This window comes from Meleagris gallopavo, chromosome 10 (genome assembly GCF_905368555.1).
Source record: "Meleagris gallopavo chromosome 10, MGAL_WU_HG_1.1, whole genome shotgun sequence".
In the NCBI taxonomy this organism is placed as follows: Eukaryota; Metazoa; Chordata; class Aves; order Galliformes; family Phasianidae; genus Meleagris; species Meleagris gallopavo.
This window is the reverse complement of record NC_139413.1, coordinates 5,611,588-5,630,856: the sequence shown is the minus strand read 5'-3', so window position 1 is coordinate 5,630,856 and position 19,269 is coordinate 5,611,588. Positions and strand designations below refer to the sequence as shown.

General features: G+C 47.5%; 1 protein-coding gene across 2 annotated transcripts in view; it reads right to left on the bottom strand.

The window, feature by feature from the left end:
- Positions 1 to 2,978: 2,978 nt before the first annotated feature.
- PRRX1 (paired related homeobox 1) overlaps positions 2,979 to 19,269 on the bottom strand; it is a 32,704-nt gene continuing 16,413 nt past the window's right edge. Inside the window, exons 2-5 of one of the 2 annotated variants that reach the window (XM_085231225.1) lie at positions 9,649 to 9,824; positions 8,899 to 9,080; positions 7,368 to 7,436; positions 3,769 to 4,007 (exon numbers count right to left, since the gene is read on the bottom strand). In XM_085231225.1, the coding sequence (XP_085087351.1) occupies positions 7,385 to 7,436; positions 8,899 to 9,080; positions 9,649 to 9,824 (410 nt within the window). In that variant the 3' untranslated portion in view covers positions 3,769 to 4,007; positions 7,368 to 7,384. Of the gene's footprint in view, positions 4,008 to 7,367; positions 7,437 to 8,898; positions 9,081 to 9,648; positions 9,825 to 19,269 lie in introns of both variants that reach the window. The other variant, XM_085231223.1, reaches the window with a different exon arrangement.

The window sequence follows — 19,269 nt, the reverse complement described above, 5'->3', positions numbered from 1 at the left end:
CACACACCCAGGAGCACTGAGTAAAGCAACAGCCTAGATTCTCACTAAAGGGTGCCTCAGTCCATTGGCCCTCACCTCTAGCCAAGCAAATTTATATCAGATGAAGGTCAGCCCAACACCTCTGTGACAAGGCCAAGAGGGATGGATGTACTGGGATCCCAATGAGAGGTCATGTTAAGCTGAGCTCTGCTGGTGTTTCTCCCCAAAGCAGGGCCCCACATCTTGCTGAGGAGCAAAAACAACTCCAGTTCTGTGGTTGGCTTGGAAGCTACGCCATTTGCAACTCTGCTTCTTTTGACAACCAGGCAATCACACGCAAGGGGCTGAAATTATCATTTCAGTGTCACAGGAGGAGCTTAGCTCAAGGCAGGTAACTGCAGAGGCTCAGCAGGTACCCTCCTTCCCTTAGTGGGTTCCCAGACATCAATCACTCCAAACTTTCAGCCCAGATGCTTTAATTCAGTAGTCAGGAGCCCGGTAGGGAAGCAGGAAGGTAACCAATACACACTCAGGAATCCCCCCAACAACAACTGCTGTATCCCTGAAACACAACTCACCAACTTCAACCAAGCTTGATACCTTCCCCCACGAAGAAAAAAGCTCTACCCTAGCACCTGCCCACTCCTATTTTAACAGCTGACTGCACTAATTAGCCCTCATTAGCCTCTGTGCCCCTCCTTTGTTTGGCAGTGAAGCCTCTTCCCTATTGAGCTGATCCCATTTTGTCCCCCAACCAGGCAGTGAGACCAAGCTCTTTTCCTCTTGTGGTTTCCTCACCTCCCACCTCCTTGCCAGCCTCCTGCTTCCCCCACAGCAATGCCCAAGCCTTAGCCTCACCCACTCAGGGATCTTCCCATTGCCAGCCCATGCTGTAGGACCCACATGTCACACGTGGGGCAGCTGATGGGGACTGGGGAGCTTTTCCCCCACCTTTTATTGAAAATCATTTCTATTCTAGTGCAAACACTGTACATTTTACATCACAAAGCCAGAGATAATTTACAGGATATGCTTCTATGTGGGAGTCCCTCCCGTGACTTCATGTGGCAAAGCCCCCCAGTTTCATCCATCATCCATGCTGTGATTGCAAATCCCATTCACAGAGAATTGGTGCCTGTTCCTGTGTCGGGAAGGGGGGAAGGCTGAGAAATCAGTGCTTGCACAGAACAGGCAAGTATGACTCAAGATCATTTTTTCCCCTGAACCGTACTCAAATGTGGCAATAATGGGGGTAACCATGGCAACGTCCTTGGAGCTGCAACTGAACGCCTCCTAAAACCCCACAGCACTCCATGCCTTCAGGACAAGGCTCTGAATTTGCAAATCTATTTACACAGTTCAGTAAAATACAGATTAAATGTACACCATGGTAACACTTGACTTGACAGATGACACTGCATGTTGGCTGAGGCCATCGGCGATTGAGTACAAACAAAACCTGCCCATCGATCCAGCTGCACTCGTTTAGCAGATATATGTGAACAAAGCACTACTGATATTATGTGAATCCTTTGTGCAAACATCCTAGCAAGGGCCTTGAGATGTGTTTCTCTGTCCAGAATGAGTAACACTGGTGGGGTGCAGGAGAGGGCAGAGAGGCAAGGAGCGGGTGAGCCAGGTACTGGGCAGACAGCTGAGGAGCAGCCTGTTGCATCAGTCCCTTTTCCTTCTGATCTTGTAGGACACAGTTTTCAACCATGGCTCTGTTTGTGTAGGTGCAGGAACCAAGATTGAGTTTCTAAATGAAGGCTGAGATTTCCAATAGGATAACCAAGCCCCAGGAGCTGGAACTGCATACTTGTGATAGAAATAGTTTGGTTAAGAAATGTGGCTCTGTACTACAGAAGGAAAGGCCAAAAAAAAAAAAAAAAAAGGGATCAAAACAGAACATCAGGGATTTCTTAAAATCCCTGGTCAGTCTTGCTTTCTTTGCTTTGTGTTCTGTTCTGTATAGCTTTAAGCCCTGATCACAAGTGTATTTCTTCTTTTGTCAAAAATACCTACACAGGAAGAAAAAAAAAGTCCACAAGCAATCACACATGCAATCAGCAGCACAACTTACACCCGTTTGGATTAAGGGCTTTGTTTCCAGCGTAGCTCAAATACCTTGTCTGGACGTAAGTTCATACTCTGCCAGTTTAAATTTCACCTTCACTTTAAAGAGATTTATTTCTCATTTCCTGCAACCTGCTATTTTAGACAACCAAACCCCTGTGTCAGACATCTGCACATGCCCAAGGCAGCAAACACCAAGATGGAGACCTCAGACCTAAGGAGTACCCCTCATGGCCAAGCTTCATTCTCTTCCCCACATCCCTGTGTGGACCATAGATAAGCTCTGCTGAATTCAGTAGGGCAACTCTGGGGTTGGCATGGGACACGTCTCTTGGAGAAGCACTATTTGCCATAATTAAACCCCTTCCTCACCCAAGGTTTCCAAGAGGCAGGCACAACAAGCAACACGAAAGATCCCAAGATCTTTGCTTGCATGGAAGACACCCCTTTTGGGTTGCATCTCCTCTGCTTTTCAAGGAGAGGAGGAAATAAGGTCCTAATTGGCCCTTCAGAGGAGGGAGGGCAGGTGGGAAGAGTAAAGGAGAGTGGTGAAAGCTACAGGGCAGGTGGTAATGATAGGTCTGTGTGTTCTCCCTGCTGAGACATTACCCATCCTCTCAGGGATTGGTGGAAACTTTCCACCGGGATGTCCCTGTGCATTCCCAGTCACACGAACCTACCCAGTCAGATAGATGATAAGATCCTCATCTTATTCTATCAGGATGCAAGTGCCCAAGAGAAAAATCTGCATAGAATTGTGGCTTCCCTCCCGCCCCACTGCTGTGGGCTTTCCCATGGGAAGAGGAGAGCCACTGTGAGTGCTGCAGGAGGCTGTGGGGAAGGGCTCTGACAAGGGTGAGAGAGGCTGTGGCTGGAATCTCAACGCACGGCTCCAGGAACCTGGATGCAGCACAAACATCCCAAGCATTTTCAATGGATTTTATTTCGTTTAATAAAAAACACCAACCAAGCTTGCATGTATATCTTATATATATAAATATATACAGTATATATAAAACAAATGCATCTGGACAATGCCTCTCCCTGTGGCACAAGCCGTAAGGCATGGAAAGGAGTGTCCTAACAGTCCTATTCTTGGCACTACAGAGCAAACCCTTCTCCATCCTCCCCCCACTCACAAACACACATTGGTTTTTCTTCTTCTTTGGCTTTTTGAGGCAACGTGTGTGAAGCCCACAGAGATCTTCCTTGTGTCGTGGTCCAGGCAACCTGGCAAGGATGCTCCCAGCCCATCGCGCCAATGGGCTTCTTGCAGTCAACATCAACGGCATTGCCTCTGTGGAACAAGGGATGTGGGAGGGGACGGAAGGTCAGGTGGATACAACGGAAAGCAGTGACCAAACAATTTCTTCTTCTAGGGTGAGCTGGGGTGGGGGAGCAAGCTTTGCGCCTCAGCGCGGTGTTGGGTGGGAGGCGGCCGCGGGCTGAGATCAGCGAAGGTTTCTTTTTGCAGTCCCATACAAAAATGGAAAACAACAAGGGTGAGACTGTCCTTAACTGAAGAAGCTCATAGTATATTGAGCAGAAGCAATAAACCTGACAATAACAAGAAAAAAAATGGTGGCATTATCCCAAAAGGAAGGAGGAACCTTGTCACTCGAGCGGTTCAGTTTGCTCCCGCTTTGGTCCCAATGTTCAGTTCTGGGTTGGGGTTGGCTTTTTTTTTTTTTTCCTTTTTTCTTTTTTTTAATATTTTTTAATATATATATATATTTTATTTCAGCACAGAAGTTGCGAAGCAGGACGGGTGTTGTCGTATTTTCTCCTTCTGCGAAGCAGCTGCCTCCAGTCATTAATTGACTGTGGGCACTTGATTCCTCTGTAAACTATATTCTTTTGCCTTCAGTCTCAGGTTGGCAATACTGTTGGCCATATTCATGCCCTGCGCCGGGCTGGCGTTGGTACACGTGGTGGAGTAGGTGGCCATGGCACTGCAGGGTGGGGAGAAAGAGAGAAACATTGGGTCACAGTGAGGTCCCTGCACTGCAGCACAATTCTGCATTACCGAGGTTAAACGCTGGGGTTTCCATCCCTGTGGGATGTGATTCTTACATGAGCATGGGATTGTCACAGCCCTTCACAGAACACCCTTGGAAATGTCTGCACTGCAGCCCACTTGCTGAGGGACAGCCAAGGCCAGAGTTGTTCAAGGCAAGAGGAAATTTTCCACTTCCTATTCACTAACCCAAGAGGTTTGCAATGAGGTCAGGGTGCCCGGCCTGCCAACTAGCCCATTGTCCTTAAAACTATTCCCACTGGAAGCAACGTCCTTTTGATGAGACCAAGTTTTGTTTTTACTGCTTGAGAAAACACGTCACTTCTGAAACATATGTTACTTCAAAGAAGCGCTCCGGGAAAAACTCATTTCAACAGTTGTGATGCCTGTAGGTTGCAGAATCTTGGAAGGCAAAATTCCACATTTTTTTTCCCTCAAAACTTCAGCTGATCCTATAGAACAAGCCTTAAAGGCTGAGAGGAAAAAAAAAAAACCAACAAAAAAAACACATTTTTGCTGCTTTCAAATCACGTCTTTGTTCGTGAAAAACAGTATTTTTGGCAGTGGAGGCTGAACAAAGATGTCAGAGTCCTTTCTTATCCTACAAAAAATTTGCAAGTCTGCTTTCCAGACCACTAGAAAACTTGTTTAACTCATGCATCCCAGGCTTCTGCAAAAAGAACCCATCCCAAAAGCCACCAAACTATCTGATGTGGTGCATTTCTTTATGGGGGTCCACAAACAAACACCGAGTGAACCAGAGATGCCAATTGCATCTCTTGCATTGTCAGTGCATTTAGGAGGAAACTCCAAATGGTGTTGGTGCTCAGCCTCCCAGATCACCTTCCTGGGTAGCTCATGTCTGACGTTCTGAGAAATACTCTCCTCTACCCATAGAACCATGGAATCATAGAATCTTGAAGGTTGGAAAAGTCCTCTGAGATCATTTAGACCAACCATCAACCCATCCCATCATGCCCATGGATTCCCTCAGTGTCACATCTCCACGGTTCTTGAACACCTCCAGGGATGCTGATCCCCACACCTCCTTTCTTTCCAGCACCGACTTCCATGACTGGAAGAGTTTTTGCAACAGCAAAGCTTCCCAGAGGGTCATGGGGCTTGCTGCATACACAGATCCAAGCAGTGGCTGCATGCTCATTCCAATGCACTGGCACTGCCTCAGACACCATGGGGCAGACCTCCCAGCAGTTTAAACCCAATTCAGCACTGCCTGAATTCTCCGGCTGCCAGGAGATCCAGACCAGTGCTATTGGAAAGTCCCACCTTAGGCGATATTTCTCATTTTATAAGCAGGGGAAAGAAGAACTTCAGGGAGGAATGCTATATCTGCATGGAAACAGAACAGCTCACACCCATGGAAATGGATGCTAAGGGCCACGGATATACAACTGCTTACAACATTTGAACAGCACAAAACCTCTCGCAGGAGAGAAAACACTCAAGACACTTCCAGAGTTTCTAACATGGAGGTAAGACACTGAAATACACATATTAAAGCACACCTTTTCTTCCTATATTCCTCCAGACAACCCAAGAAATGTCAGTCCCTCCTGCAGCCGCGAGGGCAGGAACTGTGGGGTGAGCTGCTGAGCCCCTGCATACCCCTGGGGCTCAGGGATGCTCCAGTTCTTCCATGAACTTCCATCAGCTCCTTCCCCATGTCCACCTCTGGACTGCTCACCACCCTCTGCCCCGTACTGCAGCAGCAGTAGGAGGAAACCTATGCTGCCTGGGGCTTCCTAAGATGTATGGAGAGCTGGTAGGCACAGAGCAGCCTTTCCCACAGGTACATCTTCCCTTAGCTTAGTGCTGGAAGAAATGAGGAGAGGCTGAAGGATGCTCCAGCTTAGATAAAAGAGGAATTTTCAGCCTCGGGTGAAAACCATCCCCATTCTTTTGCTGACATTCATAAATTTGGCTGTATTTATGACTACTCCACTATCTCCCTTATTGAGACTCAGGTTTCCTCCTCTCCTCCCTCTCCCACAAGATCATTATTATTTTTTTTGGCGTCCAAAAACCATATATAACTGCTGCCCAAGTCCTGCCTACAACTCCGAGGAGCCTCCTGCTCCCCAAAGGCCTGGGGGAAATTGCTGCTGGCCTGCCAAAGCAAAAATTCACAGAAACACTCTCCTTTAGCAAGTTACTCCATCAGGAGCAGCACATGCAAAGGCTTCTCTTAACACTGCTCTGCTTTGAGCTGTTGTTCTAGAGACTCTCCGAGGTCTAAAGGTTGATATCAACCTGAAGTCCCCCCATTTCTCAGTCCAGATGCAGAAGCCAGGCTTTGTCCTCTCCTCAGCTGCCTATTTTCATGAAACATGGAGGAACATCATGTTTCTGAGTCCTAAAATCTCCCTTTCAAATACGGTTTTCAATGGACCACGGAGTCAAAGGTTGTTGGAGTGGGAAGTGCAGGCTGACAGCGTGACTGCTAGTCTTGTTTTCTTAGGAACGTACGCTAAAATATGTCTAACCAAAACATTTCAGCTTCAAAAAATAATAGTATCTACTTGGCTATCTATGCAACGCAGATCTGCAAATAGCTTTGGTTGACCTGTAGCAGAATGTATTTGGAAAATAAACACACTGATTGAAAACTTGTCCCAGATCTAACAGTAAAAACAGCATCGGCCACGCAGCTCTCAGTCCTATCTTGGAGCAGCTGTGAATCAGAGGCTGCTGGGGCAGCCCGAGGAGGTGGGGAGGGGGCAGAGGGCCATGCAAACACTCTGCACGGCTGTTTTTTCACCAAACGTCCAATATTTTAATAACCCTACTGAGTTCAAAGCCTTTATGAGGCTCTGACAACCTGGCCCAGGTGCCCATTAAAATGAATATGACTTAAGTGATGCCCGGCAGAATTAGAAGGCGGGGGAGCAGAAAGTGTCTAAAGGACCACGACCACCTCATGCTGGGGAAACCAACTGCTCTGTTCCTCTGCCAGTGCCACCCACCCCACTGCAGGGGCAGTGGGAGAAGACAGCCTTCCTGGTTTGGTGTATTACTGAGAATGGCCGCAAGTTGCAAATGCCTTTGGCTGAAATGCTTTGGCTATAAACAAGAGGAAGAAGTCAAGACATTGGGAAAGTGTCTTCTCACCATGGAGAGGCATTGCCAGGTGTGGATCTCACTTCAGGGGGAAAAAAAATTTCCCAAGACTCTCCCTTTTCCCTTGCTCTACTTGTTTGCACGCCCCTGATGTGCTGGGCTTCCCCTTGCCCAGAGCAGCCCCGGACAGCCCTTCCCCGTGTGCCCCTGAAGTTACCTTTGTAGGGTCTTCTCCTAGAAGCCGTTATGAAGCCCCTCGTGTAAACAACATCTTGGGAGGGACGATCTATTTTTAAAAGTGTGAGAGGTAGAAATGAGCCACAAGTGTTCAGCAGAGATCTGGTGCTGTGACCAGCACAGACTTAGCGGGGTGGGGAAGGACTTGTGCTTCTCTCCCCTAAGCTCGCCACCCAAACTCCTCCCTAGGATGCAATGCTTCACAGAGAGAAAGCCTTAACCTCTAATTGGGGATTTGCCAGTCAGTAGTCCTCAAATAAAATCCAGAGGATAAGGGCCATCTCTAAAACCAAACCGGTGGTCATCAGAAGCATCTTTTGCAGTTTCTGCAGCGGATGAACCTAAGACTTACTCTTCTGGAGCCAATAGGTGGGCAAGGGTGACCGCATGGCACTGAAACAACAAACTATCAAGGAAGCAAAATGTTTCCAGACCTCACTGTGCAAACAGTATTTGGGGTGCACAAAGGAGGTCAAGGCAGCTAAGGAAGAAAGGACCTGGGTTTGGTGTAACTCCTACAAGCCAGAGGGAAGCTGGCTGTGACAAAGCCAGGTGAACAGGAAGAAATTCAGCCAAGGGCTACAAGAACTTGACCAACAATGAGGTCACTACGCTAAAAAAAACCCACCAACCTCATTTTTACTTGCCTGCAAGTCAGATAGCTCCCCACAAACCAACATATCCAGTGGATCTTGCATCCACAGTCAGTTCCCACCAGGTTGTGGAGAGGACAAAAGAGAGCAGGGAGACCTGTGATATGTGTGGACATCCCAGTTCCATTCAGCAGATCAGGGCTGACACATCTGCATTTCTTTACCACCACTCCTTAAGCAATGCTGGTCATGGGAGACGGACATTGAACCCCAGTCTGCCACCCAAAAATACCAGGTCCTGACTGCAGGCAAACCACAGTACAGCAGGACAGCTCGTTCACACACATGCTTGTGCTCTAGCAACTAGAGAGCAACCACTCCATGCTGACAACTCTGGGGAGGGTTGGGAACAATATGCCTGGGGTGAGTTCCCAACTACTTACTGCCATGGAACAGCCACAGAAATCCTTCTCCTGGTCACTGCACAGTGACCAAGTCTCCCTAAGTGCTCTGCCATAACTTCTCCAGGCTATGCGCCCTGGAAACATTTCCTCCTTGCTTCAAATTAGATGCACAAGAGAAGTGAGTGTTACCCCTTCTGCTTCCACGTACTCCTACCTGATCCTCTTTCAATATTTCCAGAACTGCAGAGAATGTGCAGCCTCCCTTGGAAGCAGCTCTGGGGAGCCACACTGATGCTCTACCAAGCCCATCCCGCAAGCCTGGCAGTGAGATGGAGCAGGTTGGGAATATGTACAGAAAACCCGTGGGATGGTGAAACTGCTGTACCTCCAGCTGCCCCACATGAGCATAAACAGCCCATTAGAGCTATTGAAAACAAATGCACCTAAGGGCCGTGTTCAGGCTGCTCTGAATCATGCCAGCAACTGGTCAGCCCCAGAGGGGTTACTGACTCACCTGTAAGGCGAGGCGGTACCCCAGGAGAGATAGTCGGTGGGTCTTGGAGCTGGGCGAGGTACTATGGGCTGCTCCACGGCGGTCACATCCCCTGAGTAGGATTTGAGCAGAGAAGCATTCTTGCTGGCCAGCATGGCCCTCTCATTCCGGCGAAACTTGGCTCTCCGGTTCTGGAACCACACCTGGGATGGGAAGCACACAGACCAACCACCCATCACAACCAGCACTGCTGCGGTGATCGCTCCTTCACCACACCACCCCAGCCCTGCTGGGCAAGATGGGACTCTGCAAAAGCAAGTTCTCTATCACTGGAAACTCTAATGCAAGACAATCTGTAAGTCCGCTCTCGTAGAGCTCTTGTGTAATAAATTGACTCAGCGTGGTCCCTGTTCTGTGCTGTACAACCCATCATGTTCCCCAATGTGCTTTCACCTTCAGGAGGTGCAGGTTTGCAAGCTAAATGCTCAGCAGCTCAAATTAACATCAGCAACCTGAGCACAGGACATCCAGCATCCTAACCTTCAAAAGGCTCTATGAATACATCTGTATGAGTAGGTGGCAAGTATGGAGGCAGATCAGGCCTGGCAGTCTTCCTCAAGACATGACATCCTTGGGACTGCTACATGGGATAACCCAAGAGTTTGGTGACCTTACTGTCCCACGTGGACTTCAATGATATCTACTGCCATACTGAATGGCCTGACGATGCCAACTAGGTGAGGTATGCCTATACAGGCTGTGAGAATTTACCTGAACTCTGGCTTCAGTGAGGTTGACTCTGCGTGCAAGGTCTTCCCGTACAAAAGCATCAGGGTAGTGTGTCCTCTCAAAGACTCTCTCTAGTGCCTGGAGCTGGCTGCTGTTGAAGGTAGTCCTGTTCCTTCTCTGCTTTCTTTTCTTCTTCTCTTCTGAATTCAGCTGATCATCTAGGAGAGACAATTGGAGATATGAAAGGCTAGAAGTTTCAGAGTCCATAGCAATGTTGTGATGTGAATGTTAAGAAGCACCAGGGTGGACAAAAGTTCCAGTATGCCACCATCCTCACTGTTCTGCCATCTCCAAAATGTCCTCTGATTTGCCAGCTAGGCATGATCAGAGGTTGCCCTTGTGGGTCAGCTGCTTTAGGAAGGTTTGACATAATTTCCTGTCTACTTCGGAGAAAGATTCTCCTCCTCCACTCTCTTGCCCTCATCTACTTGCATGCATCTCTCACATATGCACAGACTTCACGTGCTGGTCTTTACTCCAGCTTCCCTGAGAGCACTCCTTCCAGAAGACATTTCTCGTAAATGGAGAACCTACACATGCCCACAGACCCAGTTCACCTCCCTACCCCATTCTGACGACACCAGAGACTTTTCTGAGTATGAAAAATCACAAACTGCTCCTCTCTGGGCTTCTAATTTCCAAGGATTGCCCTTAGAGAAATGAAATAGATCCTTCAGGGGTAAGTACGAATCCCATGCCTGCTTTTACTGGAACACAGCGTACTCATCTCTATGTAAGGAAAAGTAAGGAGCCAGCTACTACTCTGGGATTGACTATTGCCAAGGCAGTTCCACTCTCTGTAAGCCACTCTGTTTGGCTTAAACAGGAACTGCACTTTTCCTGCACCCAGATAAGAGACACCAATTTGAGCAGAGTTGGGGAGATGTTAACAAAGAGGTGTCAGGGCTAAACAAGAAACAAGCACAAAAGATGGTTTTACTTCTATGCTCATAGGCCTCTGCCTTGCACTTGTCCATCTTTAAGTGCACCGGTCCCCACATTTCAAGATTAACATGTGATGGGTCCCACCAAAACCAGCACAGCTTTCCATGCTGCCAAGCACAGTGCGTGGGCAGCGGTGGAGAGGTCCTGTTGTTTCGTGTAGGGGAACAGTAGCTAAATCTGGGAGGACCACAGCCAATATATGTATGAACACACATTAAAATACATCAATTATTGTATCTACAAAACACACAGTGAATTACGCTTGATGTTAATTAATATGCACCTGGGCCCAGATGACAGTACCACCACTCAGCGTCCAAGGGCTTAAATCATGCTATGCAGTTTCAGAATAACCCACCAAACATCATTCCTTTTGCCATACAGAAATGTGACAGCTCCCCTCATCTTCCCATTCTCGAGAGGGTACGTAAGGCACAGAGAGATGCTGACAAGGAAATTAAAGTCCACAGCTATTGTCCTCACCACCTGTTTGTGCTGCTTTCCACAGCCCATCTGGTTACAGTTACCGCACCTGAACGCCTTTGGAACAGCGCCTATCCATTTGGGAACAAAAGGACATTCCTCTTAAATTAAAGGAGCTTTTCCAAATTCCTGCAGGTTTACAGCCCTTCCATCCCCTCTCCAGCAGCCTGACAATCCCCATCAGGCTCCTCTCCAGCCTGGGGATTCCTAGGTGCAGAAATACACCCACAGCTCTCTAGTATCTGAGAGGAAGTGTTTGGAGATGAGCCAGGAGGGGACTTGCAATGGGATGTGCAAAGAAAATAAATACATGTAGGAATCCTGAGAAAGCTCCAGAGAGACTTCATTACAGCCTTCCAGAATTTGAAGGGAGCTTACAAGCAGGAGGGGGACTGACTTTACATTGTCTGACAGCGGTGGACAAGGGGAATGGCTTTAAACTAAAAGAGAGGAGATTTAGACTAGATGTTGGAGAAATGTTTCATTCAGAGGGCAGTGAGGTGCTGGCACTACTGTCCAGAGCTGTGGGTGCCCAAGGCCATGGATGGGTCCTGGGCAGCTTGAGCTGGGGAGCAGCCAGCTCACAGTGGGGGAATGGGGGGGTGCAGAGCCTGGGGGGACTTTGAGGTCCCTTCTGACCAAAGGCATTCTATATTTCTATGATTCTATGCAGTTCATCACATCTCAAGATGTGGAAAGAGAAACTGGGAAGCAGAGGGATGGAATCAAACTGGTACTCGTATAGAGCACTGTGCATATTTCTACTTGTAGGGTCTGCCCACAGCAGGGAGAGGGAAGCCCTGCAACTTCCACCCCAGAGTGCTCATCCAAAGAAGCTGCACAGGTGAGCACTGCTGCAGCTGTGCACCATGCAACCCAGCAAACAGAGAACCAGCCTCGGGGCATGATCACTCCTTCAAATGGCATAAACGCTGCAAGATCAGCTGCTATCAAAGTCAATGTCAACATGGACATTGTTCTTCCTTCTGAGCTCTCCATTCAATTCTCCTTTTGAATCTAAACTCTGTGTATGCAAATCAGATGAACAAATCACTGACAGCCTTGGGAGCTTCCCGGGAGCCCGCCAGGCTTTTCAAGATCCTCTCCAGCCCAGAAGACACCCAGTGGAAGGCTCTCGAGGCTGCCTGGCCATTGCTCAGATCCTGCGTGACGCTTCCATACGAGGAAACGTGAGCACAACGCCCTGAGGGACAAGAAGCAAGCAAGCCAAAGGCTGTACAAGGCTGGGGAACAAGAACCCCTCCTGCCAAGCACGTTAACACCATTTGCCTGGTTTCCTCCCGGAGCAAAGCGAGACAGCGATGATTCACAAAACTCACCTCCTAACCGCTGGGCTGAGCGGCGGAAGGATGCCGGCATTACCACAGTGACTCAGGGCCAGGTCACCTCCAGCCCTGGCTGGCACCAGGCAGGGACGTGAGTCAGTGTCCCGGCACCGAGCGGCAGAACTCAGCCTGCACTGTGGGCTGCAGCTTTGAGGTCTCCCTTTGCTGCACATCTGGAACAGCGCAGCACAGCTGGATCCAAGAGATGTGGGCAGGAGGAAAAAAAACTACAGAACAGCCGTGTGAGCCCAGAGCTGGGCTGACAATCAGCCCTGTTGGAACTCCTTGTCGCGTTGATACGCCATAGGACAACTAAAAACTGCTAACGAGGGAATGCAGGCACTAAATCCCATGTGTCTGCAAATGTCACCTTGCTCACAGCATTTAAGGCAGCCTTTATTGACAGAGGGTTTTTTTTGTTTTTTTTTTTTTTTTTACACCAGTCGCAGAAACATAGAATTGCTCAAGCTGGAAAAGACCTTCAAAGTATTTGCTTTTCCTTATCAGGAAGGAGCCCTGACAAATGGTACCCCTAAATTATGTTGACAGCATCAATGCCTGGAGTCAGCAGAAACAGAGAGAAGAGGAAACAAGCTCTAAAGTTCTTGAGATGGGTCAGGAGCCTTTCATCAACATTCTTTTAATCAGAAATATTATGAACAGCATTCTTCAAAGCCCTGCTTCTTGCGAGTGAGGCCCCTGGGGAGAAGGGGATGCACGTTCCTCTGCTCCGGAACCAGTGCTGGATATTCTGAGAAGTTCATTTCCAAATACCAATGTTTCATGCTGCACTGGGGGGATTTTGTTTCCTGTTTCCATATACGTGTTTTTCCTGTACGAGCTCTAAATTCACGCACTACTTACAAATCCAAATGCACTTCTAGGATGCTCCAGAGCACCTCTAACTGCTCCCAAATAACACAGTGTCCTATCCTTTCCTCCTTGCTCATCACGTCTCCCCACGCAACGGGGCAGAGCCACTGTCTTCATGTCAGGGACAGTCACTGGAGTATCATCAGATGGCTCTGTTGGGACGTCACATTGAAAATATAACAAACTATAAACTAAACTAGAGCTCCAAACTGAAAGCCTACATGTAAGTTACAAGAGCAGTATTTTTTCCAACAGTATACGTGCAACCGCAACAAATTTTGGATTTCCAGTTTGTAGGAATTCCTGCACATACTTGCTTTCATTCCAGGTCGGAATAAAAACAGATTTCCAGATGGGGTTTACATTGTGTGGGCAGTTTTGAAAAGTTTTGACCGGCTCTATGAAGTCTTGAAGCAGAGTTTAGAGAGCATGTATCAGATCTGAACTGAAAGTCAACAATTGGGTCTCATTAAACAAGAGACTGAGACGTCCAGCCGCAAATCACTTACAGTAAAGCAGGGCAGATTTGTCACATCGGTTATATAAACCGTAAACCAAGGAAGGATTCCAGGAAAAAAAAAAAGGAATCACGCTGTAATCACGGCCTGAAAAACAAGAAGTTACCACCAGAGTTTGAATATGGATTAAAGAAAACGAAAACAAATCTATTTCATGAGAGAAAACAAATCAAGAAACTAAAAACCCAGCAACTGATAACTCTTCTAAGGTTGAAAAAAATCCCGCAAGCCAAAAAAAAAAAAAAAGAAGGTTTAACTTGGAGTAGTAGAGCAGAAAGAAAAATAGAGAACAGAAGGAGGAGGAAAAATCTTTTGCTTGGGATTGAAGTTTGAATTTTAAGACCTTCGCAGGCACGCTTTGCAATTTTATCCACTCTGCTTTGCTTTCGGTTCCTTACATTCATCCAAAATACTGTCATTCCCAGTGTACAGGAATCGACATAAGAAAAAGAAGGGGAAAAAAAAGCTGGAAAAGTTTAATCAAAGCTAATTCTCCTTCTGTAGCTCCAGTGTCCCAGTAGGTGTCCACGGGACGGTGACAGGGTGCGAGATGCATCGCCCGTACACAAGACCTCAAATTATTTCAGTTACACAGAAAATTGCAGTATGTGAAGCTGTCTTGTTTGGATCACCAGGAACACGGGAATGAGAAGAGGAAAAAAAAGAAAATAATAGAAAGAAACAGATGCTGCATTTTTTAAAACGTCTTCGGGTTTGATTATCTCATGAACTAGTCAAGTTCACCTCCTTCACAAGAAAAAAAATGGCTATTTCATGAACAGGGTGTGGGACTTCAGAAAGGCGATATTGAATTTTTCACATCAAAACTGAGTTTTAATATAAAATAGAAAAGCATGTGCATTTCCAGTATTACCCAGGGGACGACAGCAGTTCCTCTCCGTAGTGTCTGCAATGTGGAACTTATCAGGGTAATTTCTAGCTGACCGCATACAAACAATTACATATCATTACAGAGCTGTGAATAGCTTTTGCATGGATTGCGTGCCTCCAGACTCCCAGCTCTGCTCTGGGAACTTGCTGAGGTGCTGCACAGCCCTTCACCAAGGCACCACAAGCCCAGTCCCAGCTGGAAGACACCACTCCTCTTTGGGATAGTTTCAGCTCTGATGCTCTGCCTCTCATCCAGAGGGAATCTCAGAGCCCATAGATTGTGCCATCTGCAGTTGCATGCCTATAAGATGTGCCTTCTCCCTGCCCATGTCAATGCTCCTGCTTGCTGGACTTGGTAGCAGCAATGAAGTTGAACAAAAAAATTGCAACCCAATGGGAATCCAGACATTCTTCCTAGAAAGGCATGATGTTAAGTGCTTATTAATGGGAAACGATATTTGCGGGGGAGGAAGTATACATCCTTCTCCAGAATTTGGTACAAAGCCACTGAGAGTCCCCCTAGATCCCAGAGACAAGCCTGAGTTCTGCTCTAACAGCTCTGCTTTGATATTTGCTAGGGTTTTCCTCCTGGGCATCCTACAGCTCAAGGCTTAGCCCAGCTCCTCTAACAAGCCTTCCCGCCGGGTCCTGGGGTCAGAGTGTTCCCATAATACAATAAGCGCTGTATGGATCTCATAAGCTCCAAGGCACAGTATGTTATGTGTTTGGAATTCCTCGTATGCTTTTATATTTTGTTTTACATATTGTAATTTTTATATGCATTACCACATTGATCCTTGGAAAATTAATTAAAAAAAAAAAAAAAAAGATAATCAAAAGCAAACACATAGTTTAAAAGCCTGCCAGCGGCAAATCATGTTCTGTGAGACTGCACTTTGTAACTGACAAAGAGACCAAACCACCAGACTGTGGCCGGGATCCAGCAGGGTGAGTTTACCAGGCAGGGTGGGGATAGGATCCAGCAGGGCTGTGGACTCCCAAGCCCCTCGTTAGGGCAGCCCAATGCCGCAGGCACACTGGACCTGAGACAGAAATGCAATCGCATGGATGCTCCAGCCAAACCTCACTGCCGTACCCAAGGCACGGAACCCATGGCACCCTGAAGAGGCTGTGCCTTCCCAGTGAGTTGGGGCACCTTGACCTTCATAGCTCCTGTCTCATTTTGGGGTCAGACCTGGAATGGGTGCGTTGGGCAGGGCTGAATATGAAGTCATGCCTTTGCAAGGTCAGGGTATGGCTTCCAACGCCCACATCCTCTTCCCATCAGCTCCCCTTCCCATGCCATGTGTCCTGATGTTTCAACTTAGAAACCTCCGCCCTGCTCCGTCGGTATTTTCTCATTTCCAAAGCCCCTCCCTGCCCTAGTTCATTCCAGATAATATTCATCTTTCCATCTCCCCAGCACCCTTTCTTGGCCTTTCTGAAGAAGCTCAGAAGCCTATCCATGTATAACCAGGCATCTCTGCCTCTTTAAACCTCAGTGTGCACATGAGGTACATCCACACACACACACAGCTACAGAGAACACTCCTCTTAAGAGTCCAACCTGCTCTTACAGACCGACCACATACCTATCCAGGACCTTCAGGCAGGAGCAGCCCAGCACCGATGTCCACATCCTCCTGGTCATCACCAACTGCCTCCAAGGCAGTGGCAATAAGCTGTCACCAGAGCCTGGCAGGGCCAGGTCCTTCAGTCGCTTTCAGCACACATCCCATCACAGAAGGCTCCATATGTTCACAAGCTGTAGACACAAGGCATTATTTCCACCTACTGGATTTACCTAGAGTTTCGTTTCTCAATTAATGAGATGTACTGGAGCCAGGAGCACAAGGGTGGTTGCACCAGCTTTTTTGGATGGCACATCCCAGGGTTTTTTTTTCAAGGTCCCTCCAAGCCATGAAAGTAGTCCTCCTTCTCCTGATGGCCGTGGGTTCAGCATGCATTTGTACGCACTCAAGTGGCTGTAGAAGCCATGAAGATGAGGCCCTGCAGCCTCCCTCAAACCACTCCCCCCATCCAGCACCTACCCAAACTCTGGGCAACACTGCTTTTATTACTGATTTTCTCTTACATTAAAAAAAAAAAAAAAAAAGTGGCAAAAAGTCCCCATGAACTTCAGCCAATGACACTTTCTAATGGGGAAAGTTAAAGCAGATACATGGATTAAGAAAAAGCTTTTGCCAAGGCAGGAAAGAGCTGCTTTGGGGGTATTTTTTTTTTTTTTTTTTCAGACCATAGACAGATTACAAATGAGCTAATTGGCATTTTGGGCAGACAATTCATTTCCAAATGCTCCAGCCGCTGCAAGAGCCTGCAAACATTACTAAGGCCCTCCAACCCACACCGGGCAAAGCTTGACTTGGGCTCACCTGCCCAATGAGCATCTGAGCATGCTGGGACCCTGCCGTGCTGAGCACTGCCATTATCACACAGCCCTACCCCAGCCAGGTCTGGAAATTCACTTGGACGTGGGCTTTGTACGTAGGACCCGCGCAAGCAGACAATAACCTGTGGGATGCACGCCAGCTGGCCCCGGTGGTGCACAGAAAAACTGTTCTCAATGGATATTTCATCTGTTTGTCATCCAGACACGCAGACCTTTGAGCTGCATGGCAGAGCAGGCTCCAGCTCACCTCGCCTGGCGGCCGGGGCCTCTGCTGTAGCCCAGAGCACCAACAAGAAGGGAAGGCTCAGAGCATGGTGAGAATGCGGAAACCAGCTCCCCAAAGGCTGTGCTCCCCTTTCATTAGCATCCAAGAACAAATGGGTTTTCACCAGATCAGGCCACCAAGTAACATGCAAATCAGAGTGGAGCCGCTGCAGAGCTCCGCTCAGAAATCCAGATTTTGACCACTAATGCATTTTATGGGTCCCTCTTGATCACGACTGGAAAAACGATGACATGAGAGATCCAGAAATAACAGAACTTGAGCCTGGCTGTCAGCATCCAGCCCACCTGCCTGTTCCGAGCATCCCGACAGGGAACGCATTCCTCGGGTGGGGATAAAGGGCCTTTATATCCCACACTGCTTGAGGAGGCAAAGCCATTGGAGCACTTAGAACCATTTTGGAGTGTAACTTATCCGACACAGCAGCATTCTGCAGAACGGGACCACAGAGAGGATGCTCCAAGGGCTCCCATGAGCCCCATGCCCCCTCTCTGTGCCATGCCAAGAGAAACCAGGCTGTGCCCTGCCGCCATCCCTAGCCCCTTCTGGGCAGGGAATGCATTTCACATTAGCTAATAAATTGCTACATCTTATGTTTCCTAGCCTGCTGGAATGATGAATATTTCGGAATGTGTTTTGAATGGTTCCTTGCCAGAGTCAAACAATCATCTAGAGATTTTAAATCAAAAGGCTGAAAAATGGAAATCTCTGTCTGTCCACAAAGTTCACTGCAGTTTGAAAAGCCCAACTCCCAGCAGAGGAGGCACAATGATTGTTGTCAGAGCTCCTGCGAATTGAGGCAAATGAATGATGTGCTGGAAACCGTGCTCCCTAACACGGACTAATAACCTTTGCCTTCAGGTGATGAATATATTAGCAGGTTTTTGCTTATTGCTGCCCTTCATCAGGCTGCAAAGTCAGATATGCTAACCTTGAGGATCAGACGATTTAGGGAAGCCATATGGAAACACAGGGTATTTCTGCCATAAATTGCTGCTCTCAGTCTGCTGCAGGGCTAGCAGATAAATGCTGCTTTTCTAGCCTAATTTAACACAATTTAAGGGCTTTTAAAGGTTCTAGATAATTAATTGCGTCCACTTTTTCACTTACACTACAGCCAGCCACATGCCTGCCTAGCAGAAGAATAACTCACCCAAAACAAGACTCAATAGCCCACCCAAAGGGGCACACAATTAACACAACCGCACACCCATACTGCGCCCCACCTCCTGCTGCAGCCTCTGCATCTCATCGCTGCGGTAGCACAGGTCACTGCACACTGGATTGGCCATCAGCAACTATGGCTGAGCAAGCTTAGCACTACCCCATGCAGTGAGATGTGGTCTCCGTTGATAAAGTAGAGCAGGACATGGCCATGTCTCATCGGAGCAGTCAGAGCTGGAGTGGGTCCAGGAAATAAGCTTCCCTCTCCCCCGTGGAGATGGGCTGTCTAGACACATTGGCAAAGCTGTGAAGTCAAATTTGCAGGGCTGCATCGTTCTTGTATATAGCGTGTTAAAGACACAAGTTCCTGTCCTCCAGCCTGTTAGCATCGGTGTTTTTTCATACTCCCTCATGTCAGTCATGTCCAGCAACACCAATTACTTTTACTGAGAAATTCTTATACAGAATTCTTTCCTCTAGAAAAAACATTTTTTCGATCAGCCCACTGGCAAAACCATTTGCTGGTTATTTTGCTATGCTTATTTTCGCTAACAATTAACGTAAAAATAAAATAAGTCTAGTAGAAAGCATTCTTAAGCCAAAAAACATCAGAATTCGTATATAAATTGCAATGGAAACCTGAAAAAAAAAAAAAAAGTTATCCAACTAATAAAAAAATATTGAACAAAA